This window comes from Crinia signifera, chromosome 3 (genome assembly GCF_055691185.1).
Source record: "Crinia signifera chromosome 3, ASM5569118v1, whole genome shotgun sequence".
NCBI lineage: Eukaryota > Metazoa > Chordata > Amphibia > Anura > Myobatrachidae > Crinia > Crinia signifera.
This window is the reverse complement of record NC_139219.1, coordinates 1,334,808-1,347,641: the sequence shown is the minus strand read 5'-3', so window position 1 is coordinate 1,347,641 and position 12,834 is coordinate 1,334,808. Positions and strand designations below refer to the sequence as shown.

The window sequence follows — 12,834 nt, the reverse complement described above, 5'->3', positions numbered from 1 at the left end:
ATGTGGCTTCCTATGTCACACAGACGGACCATTACATGTGTGTAGCATACTATGTCACACAGACTGACCATTACATACATGTGGCTTCCTATGTCACACAGACGGACCATTACATGCGTGTAGCATACTATGTCACACAGACTGACCATTACATACATGTGGCTTCCCATGTCACACAGACCGACCACTACATGCATGTGGCTTCCCATGTCACACAGACCGACCATTACATACATGTAGCTTCCTATTTCACACAGACGGACCATTACATGCGTGTAGCATACTATGTCACACAGACTGACCATTACATACATGTGGCTTCCCATGTCACACAGACCAACCACTACATGCATGTGGCTTCCCATGTCACACAGACGAGGACAGAGGGGGTGTGGCCGCATGATGCAATCTCATGTAACTACAGGTAGGGATAACATGCGGTCCACACTACATGTGTACAGGTCAGTGTCAGCAAAGCACTGTGCTCCTGAATAACGTGTGATGTCTCCGAGCACATACATGACATCAGGAGGTAACATGTGCCGTCACATCACCCGTATATAAGCAGCCTCTGCCGGCTTACTGCGGTACTACAAATACCAGCCTGACCTGTCACAGTGGATCAGCCGTAGCATGCTGGCACTTGTACCGGGGGTATAGCCCGGAGCCTGGTACACTACAGGCTGGGGTAGCATTACACGGTGCCGGGCACACTGCGGAGGGGGCATTACCCGGGGCCGAGCTGCTGGGCACGGTCAGGCTGAGCGCCGCCACGCTTCCTCTCCCACTCATGTTCGTCTTCTTGCGCCCGGCTGCCACGAAACTCCAGACTAGATGAGGCAAAGCAGGCACTTCCGGCTCAGCCGGCACCACACTTCCGGCAGCGTACGGCCATGTTGGATTCGGGCACTGGCCATGCGCCGCCATCTTTGTCCAGGGCAACATTCTGTCAAATTAAGTTTGCGGCTGGAACCACTTCAGTATTCTGACATTTCCCATCATGCCTGGGTCCACGTATACCTGGAGGGAATATATAATAGTGTGGCGAGCTCGCGAGGGTACAATCCATCTAAACCTACGGAAATTAGAGATAAAATGAAAAAAACGCTGTGAGGTCAACTGCAACTTCCACCCTCGCAAAAATGTCACATCCTTGTCAAAGAATTGAAGTGGATCTAGCCCGCCGCTCGGCACTGCTATATATTTATTATTTATTTATTTACAGTGTATTATATAGCGCAGCAGATTCCGTTACAGTGTCTTATATAGCGCAGCAGATTCCGTTACAGCGTCTTATATAGCGCAGCAGATTCCGTTACAGCGTCTTATATAGCGCAGCAGATTCCGTTACAGCGTCTTATATAGCGCAGCAGATTCCGTTACAGCGTCTTATATAGCGCAGCAGATTCCGTTACAGTGTCTTATATAGCGCAGCAGGTTCCGTTACAGTGTCTTATATAGCGGAGCAGATTCCGTTACAGTGTCTTATATAGCGCAGCAGATTCCGTTACAGCGTCTTATATAGCGCAGCAGATTCCGTTACAGTGTCTTATATAGCGCAGCAGGTTCCGTTACAGTGTCTTATATAGCGGAGCAGATTCCGTTACAGTGTCTTATATAGCGCAGCAGATTCCGTTACAGCGTCTTATATAGCGCGGCAGATTCCGTTACAGTATCTTATATAGCGCAGCAGATTCCGTTACAGTGTCTTATATAGCGGAGCAGATTCCGTTACAGTGTCTTATATAGCGCAGCAGATTCCGTTACAGCGTCTTATATAGCGCAGCAGATTCCGTTACAGTGTCTTATATAGCGCAGCAGAATCAGTTACAGTGTCTTATATAGCGCAGCAGATTCCGTTACAGTGTCTTATATAGCGCAGCAGATTCCGTTACAGCGTCTTATATAACGCAGCAGATTCCGTTACAGCGTCTTATATAGCGCAGCGGATTCCATTACAGGTTCTTATATAGCGCAGCGGATTCTGTTACAGTATCTTATTCTCCGACCAAAATTCTCATTCACTCTCTTCTCATCTCCCGCCTTGACTACTGCAACATCCTTCTTTCTGGGCTACCTCTCACCCGCCTCGCACCTCTCCAATCCATTCTTAACGCTGCTGCTAGGCTCATCTTCCTCTCCCGCCGCTCTACCTCCGCCTCCCCCCTTTGTCTATCACTTCACTGGCTCCCCATTCCTTTCCGAGTTCTCTTTAAACTCCTCACCACCACCTACAAGGCTCTCTCCTCCTCCACAGCTCCCTACCTCTCTTCACTGATCTCTATCCACACTCCCTCCCGTCCTCTTCGCTCCATCGCTGACCGCCGACTGACCTCTCACCTAATCACCTCCTCCCACTCCCGTGTCCAAGACTCCTCTCGCGCTGCCCCCCTGCACTGGAACAACCTCCCGCCACCCATCAGGCTATCTGATTCCCTTACCTCCTTCAAGCGCTCCCTCAAAACCCACTTTTTTCGACTAGCCTATCCCTCCTCCTAACCTCTTTTGATCCTCCTATCCTGCCTCCGTTCCCCTCCGTTCCTACTTATCCTATTGTATTTCGTTCGTCCACCCACCTATTTTTAGTATGTTAACTCTTATGAGTAGGGTCCTCCTTCCTCACGTACTCACCCTACCTCATTACCTCACCTGTGCTCCTGTCCTGTTCTTCCCTTCCTCTACTTCATCTTCAGTCTCCTCGACAATTTCCACACCTACTTCTAAACTGATGCTGATTTTAGTTCTACCAGCTATACCCCTATTTATACTGTATTTTTCAACACACCCTGTACGTTACCTTGTAATTTTTTTTTTTTTGTTTGCTATGTACGGCACTGCGGACACTTTGCGGCGCCTTATAAATAAACGTACTACTACTACTTATATAGCGCAGCAGATTCCGTTACAGTGTCTTATATAGCGCAGCAGATTCCGTTACAGCGTCTTATATAGCGCAGCGGATTCCATTACAGGTTCTTATATAGCGCAGCAGATTCCGTTACAGTATCTTATATAGCGCAGCAGATTCCGTTGCAATGTCTTATATAGCGCAGCAGGTTCCGTTACAGCATCTTATATAGCGCAGCAGATTCCGTTACAGTGTATTATATAGCGCAGCAGATTCCGTTACAGTGTCTTATATAGTGCAGCAGATTCCGTTACAGTGTATTATATAGCGCAGCAGATTCCGTTACAGTGTCTTATATAGCGCAGCAGATTCCGTTACAGTGTCTTATATAGCGCAGCAGGTTCCGTTACAGTGTCTTATATAGCGCAGCAGGTACCGTTACAGTGTCTTATATAGCACAGCAGATTCCATTACAGTGTCTTATATAGCGGAGCAGATTCTGTTACAGTGTCTTATATAGTACAGCAGATTCCGTTACAGTGTCTTATATAGCGCAGCAGATTCCGTTACACTGTCTTATATAGCACAGCAGATTCCGTTACAGGTTCTTATATAGTGCAGCAGATTCCGTTACAGTGTCTTATATAGCACAGCAGATTCCGTTACAGGTTCTTATATAGCGCAGCAGATTCCGTTACAGTGTCTTATATAGCGCAGCAGATTCCGTTACAGTATCTTATATAGCGCAGCAGATTCCGTTACAGTGTCTTATATAGCGCAGCAGATTCCGTTACAGTATCTTATATAGCGCAGCAGATTCCGTTACAGCGTCTTATATAGCGCAGCAGATTCCGTTACAGTATCTTATAGAGCGCAGCAGATTCCGTTACAGTATCTTATATAGCGCAGCAGATTCCGTTACAGTGTCTTATATAGCGCAGCAGGTTCCGTTACAGTGTCTTATATAGCGCAGTAGATTCCGTTACAGCGTCTTATATAGCGCAGCAGATTCCGTTACAGTGTATTATATAGCGCAGCAGATTCCGTTACAGTGTCTTATATAGCGCAGCAGATTCCGTTACAGTGTATTATATAGCGCAGCAGATTCCGTTACAGTGTCTTATATAGCGCAGCAGATTCCGTTACACTGTCTTATATAGCACAGCAGATTCCGTTACAGGTTCTTATATAGCGCAGCAGATTCCGTTACAGTGTCTTATATAGCGCAGCAGATTCCGTTACAGTGTCTTATATAGCGCAGCAGATTCCGTTACAGTGTCTTATATAGCGCAGCAGATTCCGTTACAGTGTCTTATATAGCGCAGCAGATTCCGTTACAGTGTCTTATATAGCGCAGCAGATTCCGTTACAGCATCTTATATAGCGCAGCAGATTCTGTTACAGTGTCTTATATAGCGCAGCAGATTCCGTTACAGTATCTTATATAGCGCAGCAGATTCCGTTACAGTATCTTATATAGCGCAGCAGATTCCGTTACAGTGTCTTATATAGCGCAGCAGGTTCCGTTACAGTGTCTTATATAGCGCAGTAGATTCCGTTACAGCGTCTTATATAGCGCAGCAGATTCCGTTACAGTGTATTATATAGCGCAGCAGATTCCGTTACAGTGTCTTATATAGCGCAGCAGATTCCTATACAGTGTCTTATATAGCGCAGCAGATTCCGTTACAGTGTCTTATATAGCGCCGCAGATTCCGTTACAGTGTCTTATATAGCGCAGCAGATTCCGTTACAGCGTCTTATATAGCGCAGCAGATTCCGTTACAGCGTTTTATATAGCGCAGCAGATTCCGTTACAGTGTCTTATATAGCGCAGCAGATTCCGTTACAGTATCTTATATAGCGCAGCAGATTCCGTTACAGTGTCTTATATAGCGCAGCAGATTCCGTTACAGTATCTTATATAGCGCAGCAGATTCCGTTACAGTATCTTATATAGCGCAGCAGATTCCGTTACAGTGTCTTATATAGCGCAGCAGGTTCCGTTACAGTGTCTTATATAGCGCAGTAGATTCCGTTACAGCGTCTTATATAGCGCAGCAGATTCCGTTACAGTGTATTATATAGCGCAGCAGATTCCGTTACAGTGTCTTATATAGCGCAGCAGATTCCGTTACAGTGTATTATATAGCTCAGCAGATTCCGTTACAGTGTCTTATATAGCAGCAGATTCCGTTACATTGTCTTATATAGCGCAGCGGATTCCGTTACAGTGTGTTATATAGCGCAGCAGATTCCGTTACAGCGTGTTATATAGCGCAGCAGATTCCGTTACAGTGTCTTATATAGCGCAGCAGATTCCGTTACAGTGTCTTATATAGCGCAGCAGATCCCTTTACATCGTCTTATATAGCGCAGCACATCCCGTTACAGTGTCTTATATAGCGCAGCAGATTCCGTTACAGTCTCTTACATAGACCGGCAGCAGATTCTGTTAGAGCGTCTTATATAGCGCAGCAGATTCCGTTACAGCCTCTTATATAGCGCAGCAGATTCCGTTACAGCGTCTTATATAGTGCAGCAGATTCTGTTACAGTGTCTTATATAGAGCAGCAGATTCCGTTACAGTGTATTATATAGCGCAGCAGATTCCGTTACAGTGTCTTATATAGCGCAGCAGATTCCTATACAGTGTCTTATATAGCGCAGCAGATTCCGTTACAGTGTCTTATATAGCGCAGCAGATTCCGTTACAGTGTCTTATATAGCGCAGCAGATTCTGTTACAGTGTCTTATATAGCGCAGCAGATTCCGTTACAGTGTGTTATATAGCGCAGCAGATTCCGTTACATTGTCTTATATAGCGCAGCAGATTCCGTTACAGCGTCTTATATAGCGCAGCAGATTCCGTTACAGTGTCTTATATAGCGCAGCAGATTCCGTTACAGTATCTTATATAGCGCAGCAGATTCCGTTACAGTGTCTTATATAGCGCAGCAGATTCCGTTACAGTATCTTATATAGCGCAGCAGATTCCGTTACAGTATCTTATATAGCGCAGCAGATTCCGTTACAGTGTCTTATATAGCGCAGCAGGTTCCGTTACAGCGTCTTATATAGCGCAGTAGATTCCGTTACAGCGTCTTATATAGCGCAGCAGATTCCGTTACAGTGTATTATATAGCGCAGCAGATTCCGTTACAGTGTCTTATATAGCGCAGCAGATTCCGTTACAGTGTATTATATAGCGCAGCAGATTCCGTTACAGTGTCTTATATAGCGCAGCAGATTCCTATACAGTGTCTTATATAGCGCAGCAGATTCCGTTACAGTGTCTTATATAGCGCAGCAGATTCCGTTACAGTGTCTTATATAGCGCAGCAGATTCTGTTACAGTGTGTTATATAGCGCAGCAGATTCCGTTACAGTGTGTTATATAGTGCAGCAGATTCCGTTACAGTGTCTTATATAGCGCAGCAGATTCCGTTACAGCGTCTTATATAGCGCAGCAGATTCCGTTACAGTGTCTTATATAGCGCAGCAGATTCCGTTACAGTATCTTATATAGCGCAGCAGATTCCGTTACAGTGTCTTATATAGCGCAGCAGATTCCGTTACAGTATCTTATATAGCGCAGCAGATTCCGTTACAGTGTCTTATATAGCGCAGCAGATTCCGTTACAGTGTCTTATATAGCGCAGCAGATTCCGTTACAGTGTATTATATAGCGCAGCAGATTCCGTTACAGTGTATTATATAGCTCAGCAGATTCCGTTACAGCGTCTTATATAGCGCAGCGGATTCCGTTACAGTGTGTTATATAGCGCAGCAGATTCCGTTACAGCGTGTTATATAGCGCAGCAGATTCCGTTACAGTGTCTTATATAGCGCAGCAGATTCCGTTACAGTGTCTTATATAGCGCAGCAGATCCCTTTACATCGTCTTATATAGCGCAGCACATCCCGTTACAGTGTCTTATATAGCGCAGCAGATTCCGTTACAGTCTCTTACATAGACCGGCAGCAGATTCTGTTAGAGCGTCTTATATAGCGCAGCAGATTCCGTTACAGCCTCTTATATAGCGCAGCAGATTCCGTTACAGCGTCTTATATAGTGCAGCAGATTCTGTTACAGTGTCTTATATAGAGCAGCAGATTCCGTTACAGCGTCTTATATAGCGCAGCAAATTCTGGTACAGTGTCTTATATTGCGCAGCAGATTCCGTTACAGCATCTTATATAGCGCAGCAGATTCCATTGGGCTTTACAATAATAGACAGTGATAAAAACAAACTGGTTAACAACAGACAGGCTTGGAGGTAAGAGGGCCCTGCTGCAAGCTTACAATCTATAGGGATATAGGAGGGAAACACAAGGACAGGCACCAGTAATAGCATAGCTTGTAGGTCCAGAAGGGAAGCTATATAATACATAAGTGCCTCAGAGGGTTATGTGTGCGGGTGCCGGACGTGTTCCCGACAGTCGGGATCCCGACAGTCATTTATCCTGACGTCGGGATTCTGACTGTCAAAACGCAGACAGCCGGGTTCCCGATGGTCACCCACTATTTTCCCCTCGTGAGGGTCACGACCCCCATAGAGGGAGAATAGACTAGCTGGCTCGCGTAGCGAGCTACCGTGCCCGCAGCTTGGCGAACGCAGCGAGCCTGCAAGGGGCTTTTTTGTGCTCGCCATGCTGTCTGAGTCTGGGCAGTCGGGATCCCGACTTCGGGCTAATGACTGTTGGGATCCCGACTGTCGGAACCTCATACCACACCCATGTGTGCGGTATATAAATATAATATAAAAAGGGGCAGACTAGATGGGCCAAGTGGTTCTTATCTGCCGTCAAATTCTGTTTCTATGTATCTATAATAGGTTTGCCTGAAGTGTTGAGGGTACTTGTGTATTATCACGGCGCCCGATTTCATCCAAATCGCATCCGATATCGCATCCGATTTTTCGGCCGATTTGCGGCCGATTTTCTGCCGATTTTTGGCCGATTTGATCTGCGATGCGATTTTGCGTCCGATTTGCGTCCGATTTTCGGACGATTTTCGGCCATTTCCTGATGATTTGCATGTTATTCCATCCTTGCACACCCCCAGGTACTATGCGATGGTATGCGATGTGATTTTCGGGAAAATGCCCCTGATTGTACAATTAAATATCGCATAGCAACGCATGCCAGCAAGCGATGCGATGTGATTTGCAATGTTAAATGCACCCCCATTGTTAACGCCACCCCCACTATCAACGCCAACCCGAAGCGTGGCGAGTGCAGCGAGCCCGCGAAGGGGGGCGGTACGCGTCCTCCGACCTTTTCATACCCCCACTATCCACGTCGGCGTGGAGTTGATTTTAGATAGTGTGGCGAGCGCAGCGAGCCACCGAGCCCGAAGCGTGGCGAGGGGACGCGGATTACTTTACATGTATTCCGCGTCCCCTCGCCACGCTTCGGGCTCGGTGGCTCACTGCGCTCGCCACACTATCTAAAATCAACTCCACGCCGACGTGGATAGTGGGGGTATGAAAAGGTCGGAGGACGCGTACCGCCCCCCTTCGCGGGCTCGCTGCACTCGCCACGCTTCGGGTTGGCGTTGATAGTGGGGGTGGCGTTAACAATGGCGGTGCATTTAACATTGTAAGCACCCATCAGGGTGATTGTACAATTACAAATCGAATCGCTTCACATGCATCGCATGGCATGCATCACATGCCACTATATTGCATGTGATGCACTACGATGGAAATCGGGGGTGTACAAGGTGTGCAATAATGGAACAGCATGCAAATTGGCCGGAAAAAGTGAAAAATCGGTCGAAAATCGGCCAAAGATCGGCCGCAAAATTGCATCCGATTTTTCCATGCGATTTGCGGCCGATTTTCGGCCGATTTCGTGGGCGCCGTGATAATACGCAAGTACCGTGGTGAGTTTTCAGGGAACACTTGGAAGCTTGGAGGCTAGTGGAGAGTCATATTGTGCATGGAAGCAGGGGCGGATCCAGGAGAAAATGACAGGGGGGGCACCATGATAAAAGAGGGTTTAGGTGGGGGAGGGGCGGTGTTAGTGGTGCCAGTGTACATGCTAAGAGAGCGGCAAAGAGAGGGTGGGCATGGGATTAAAAGCAGGCCCTGGCATTTAAAATATGCAGGCCCACCATGCTGACAAAAGTGAAGGAAGTAGTTGTGTGCGCGCCGAAGGCGCGCTCCGGAAAAGGGGGTGTGGCCACTCAAAAGGGGGCGTGTCATTAAGTGTAGTGTACAACACCATATACAACTTCTACACATTATGCAACAAAATACTAGACCCCATTATACTTGCCCCTTACACAAGATGCCAAATGGAATGAGCTAAAATTCACATAATGCCACATGGATTGAGCCAAAATTCAAATAATGCCACATGGATTGTGTAAAAATTTGCATAATGCCACACAGATTGAGCCAAATTCAAAAAATGCCATAAGGATTGAGCCACAGTTCACATAATGCCAAATGGATTGAGCCAAAATTCACATAATGCCACATGGATTGTGTCAAAATTTGCATAATGCCACACGGATTGAGCCAAAATTCACATAATGCCACATGGATTGAGCCAAAATTCACATAATGCTACACGGATTGAGCCATAATTCACATAATGCCACACAGATTAAGCCAAAATTCATAATACGCTTCATAAACAGGGACATTGTCCACCAAAGGCGTGCATTAAACATTTACACCATAATGTCCATTACACGTTAAGTTACACGCCATTATGTCCATTATGTATTATGACAAACACCATAATGCCTATTAAAAATTATGCTACATAAGTGCTGCTTATCTATATGCTCATTGCCAAGGGTTCCATGCTCATTGCCAGAGGTTCCATGCTTGTTGCCATGTGGGATTACATGCTCATTGCCAAGGGGGAATACATGCTCGTGGTAAATGGGGGACAGCCGCCGCCAGGCAGAAGTGATAGCCACTGACAGTGGCAGAGCCTGGCTGTATTCAGAGCACTGCAGGTCCCGGCTATTTGAAATAATACCCCTTTCACACCAGAAAATGCATTCCCAGGTTGGCCCCATTTACACCAGCCTAGTCCCTGCACTTTCTGGTGTGAGGGGAAGAGAAAACCACCCCTCCCCCTCTTTAACCAGTTATCTCATTTAACCGGCTATATCTTCAGAACCAACTGACCCATTTACATGAGACAAGTATCATATAAAAAATTTTTGCATGGGCTTTGAATGATTTTGGTCCAGGGAAACTGGAACGTTTGGTTCCAGAGTAATCTGCCCTCAAAGAACATGAACAGCCATGAAATTACATTTCAAAAATAAAAAAAATCGGTTTACACGCAATATCTCTGGAACCGATTGACCGATATGGACCAGCCTGGTATCATATTGAAGGCCCAGTGATTTGGAATTGAACCTTCTGTGATGCCTGGGGGGGAACTGGCAGCCGTCGGAAACGGGTGGGGGTCGGAATTAACGGGTCCCATATTATCCTATGGGGGAAAACATTACCGCTTTGCCAGGCGATATCTCCGGGTCCCGGGGGCTAGAGACACGGGGCTGGGCTCGTTGGAAAGCCCTGGTCATCAGCTACACGTGTCCGGGTGCCCCCCCCCTTGAATCTGCCAATGCGTGGAAGGGCATTCCATAGGGTGGGAGCAGCCCAATGAAAGTCCTGTAATAGTGAATGGGAGCTAGTGATCCGTGCAGAAGAGAGACGCAGACCAATGGCGTCTGTGTGTGCGTCCTGTGTAGCCGAGGCTCAGCCTGTGCGATATGCCGCAAGACTACAACATGCACACACACAGCCGCCATCTGACACACATACAGCGGTGCCGAGCTGCCCGCCCCCCTCATGTCACTACAGCCGCCACCGAGGATGGGAGAGTCGCCGTGACTGCATGGGGCTGCAATCGGTGTCATTTTTCAAGGCTGGCACGCAGGTGTTTGGAATATCTAAAGAGGGTCCGATGTGTGGCATTACTAATGTAAGGGGCAAGTATAAGGGGCCTACTATTGTGTTGCATGATGTGTAAAAGGGGTATATGGTGTGCTACAATACATTCAAAGACACACCCCCTTTTGAGTGACCACACCCCCTATTTCTGGAGTATGGCCCTCGAATATCTGCTGGAAGTATTAAGTGGCCCCCAGCTGAAATAATTGCCCACCACTGATCTGGACACAACACTGTCATTAATCTGCAGCATTGTAACCAGAGGGAATACACATACCTCCCAACTGTTCCACTTTCAATGGGTTGTCCCGGTTTTTGGGGACCTTCCTGCATCCCGCCCAGGACCGTCAGGGCTGTTTCACACAGTACGGTTCCTGCCGCACGGTGAAATCTCGTACGGCCAGGGAGCCGTGCCGCACTCAGCAGTTGTGAATGGACACTATTGTGTCCATTCACACGGGACGGCCACGGCCCGGCCGCACGGCTGCAGCCGGATCCCCCCACTGGAAGGGACGGCTGCCGGGCTGTGGCCATCCCTGCCATTATAAAATTCTGAGTGCGGCGCGGCTCCCTGACCGTACGGGATTTCACCGTGCGGCAGGAACCGTACTGTGTGAAACAGCCCTCAGTGTCCTGCAGGGTAGGGGGAGGGGCAGTTGGGAGTCGCCCTAGCCTGAAGGGAATATCTTTTCAGCCATGCAGATGAGCGCAAAACAGGGCGTGGCCTGAGGACACGGCATCACATGAGGCCATGTCAGGGCCGGTGCAAGGCACCGGAGCGCCCCAAGCGAGTCGGGGTGGGGGCGCCCCGGTGCCGAGGGGGGGGGGTGGTGGTGGTGGGGGTACCTGTCGTTCGGCGCTGTCTATTTCAATCTGGCGCGGAGGCAGCGGGGGTCCCTGCAGTCCATTAAATATCACGAGCGCTATCCGCCGGGCTATGCGGAAGCGCTTCTAGTGTGAAAACACTGGCAGCACGCTGATTGGCTGAGATCAGTGTGCGCCGTGCTGCCAGAGTTTTCACACTAGACGCGCTTCCGCATAGCCCGGCGGATAGCGCTCGTGATTTTTAATGGACTGCAGGGACCCCCGCTGCCTCCGCCGCCAGATTGAAATAGACAGCGCAGTAGGACAGGTACCCGGGCGGCACAAAATGCCACCCTCCAGTGGCCGGCGCCCTAGGCAAATGCCTAGATTTGCCTAGTGGTGGCGCCGGCCCTGGGCCATGTCCCTTTTCAGAAACGCACGAGTGTCCCGATTCTCGAGACACAGATGTTGGGAGGTATGAACCATAGAGAGAAAATACTTAAAAAAGTATAATCAGGTGCACCTAATGATTTAAAAAAATAAAATAAGTATAATAATTGATAAACACAGCTGTAATGCTGCTCCCAGAACAGAAACAAATCTGGACCAAAGAATATAAAAAATGTATATAGAGAGTGAACTGTATTGATCTATTTCATTTATTCTATATAAACAAAACCGTATATATATATATATATATATATATATATATATATAAAACAATTACATACACATGCTCCCCATGGACGCCACCCCCAGCTCCACCCTAAGTGGGAGGCAACACCAAGGGTATATAAACCCTGACCATGGAAGGTGACAGCACCACCTTGAAAAAGACCCCAGAGTCGAAACGCGTTGGTGCGGTGCTGTGAGCTTTTTTATTCAGACCCTATGTCTACCAACTGACCACTGAATCTGGTGAGCATTTTGAGGCCTCCAATTACATCTGGGTTCCCAGTGAAAGTGCCGGTGGGTGTAGTCAAGGTTTCTGTTTTATTTTGGACTTCTGTAACCCATGTTTTATTAAAGATACCTACCTTTTTATCAATAAATGACATCTTTTGGACCATTATCCTGTCTGAGGAGTTCGTGTAAAGATACCCTAATAGGAGGAGTCACATACTTTACAAGTAAGCATACAAGTACGCATATCAGAGCAAAGAAACCTTTATATGCTTAGACGGTGTTTCCTACATGTAAGCATACATGTAAGAATAGTACATTGTGGGTGACACGTGGTGAACCTATACC

The 12,834-nt window shown here is 47.5% G+C and overlaps 1 protein-coding gene across 4 annotated transcripts in view; it reads right to left on the bottom strand.

Annotated features, from left to right (window-relative positions):
* Positions 1–931, bottom strand: part of EPRS1 (glutamyl-prolyl-tRNA synthetase 1) — a 260,057-nt gene extending 259,126 nt beyond the window's left edge. For all 4 annotated transcript variants that reach the window (XM_083175138.1, XM_083175140.1, XM_083175139.1 and 1 more), the window contains exon 1: positions 732–931. In XM_083175138.1, coding sequence (XP_083031264.1) covers positions 732–927 — 196 coding nt within the window. In that variant the 5' untranslated portion in view covers positions 928–931. The remainder of the gene's footprint in view (positions 1–731) is intronic.
* Positions 932–12,834: the final 11,903 nt, after the last annotated feature.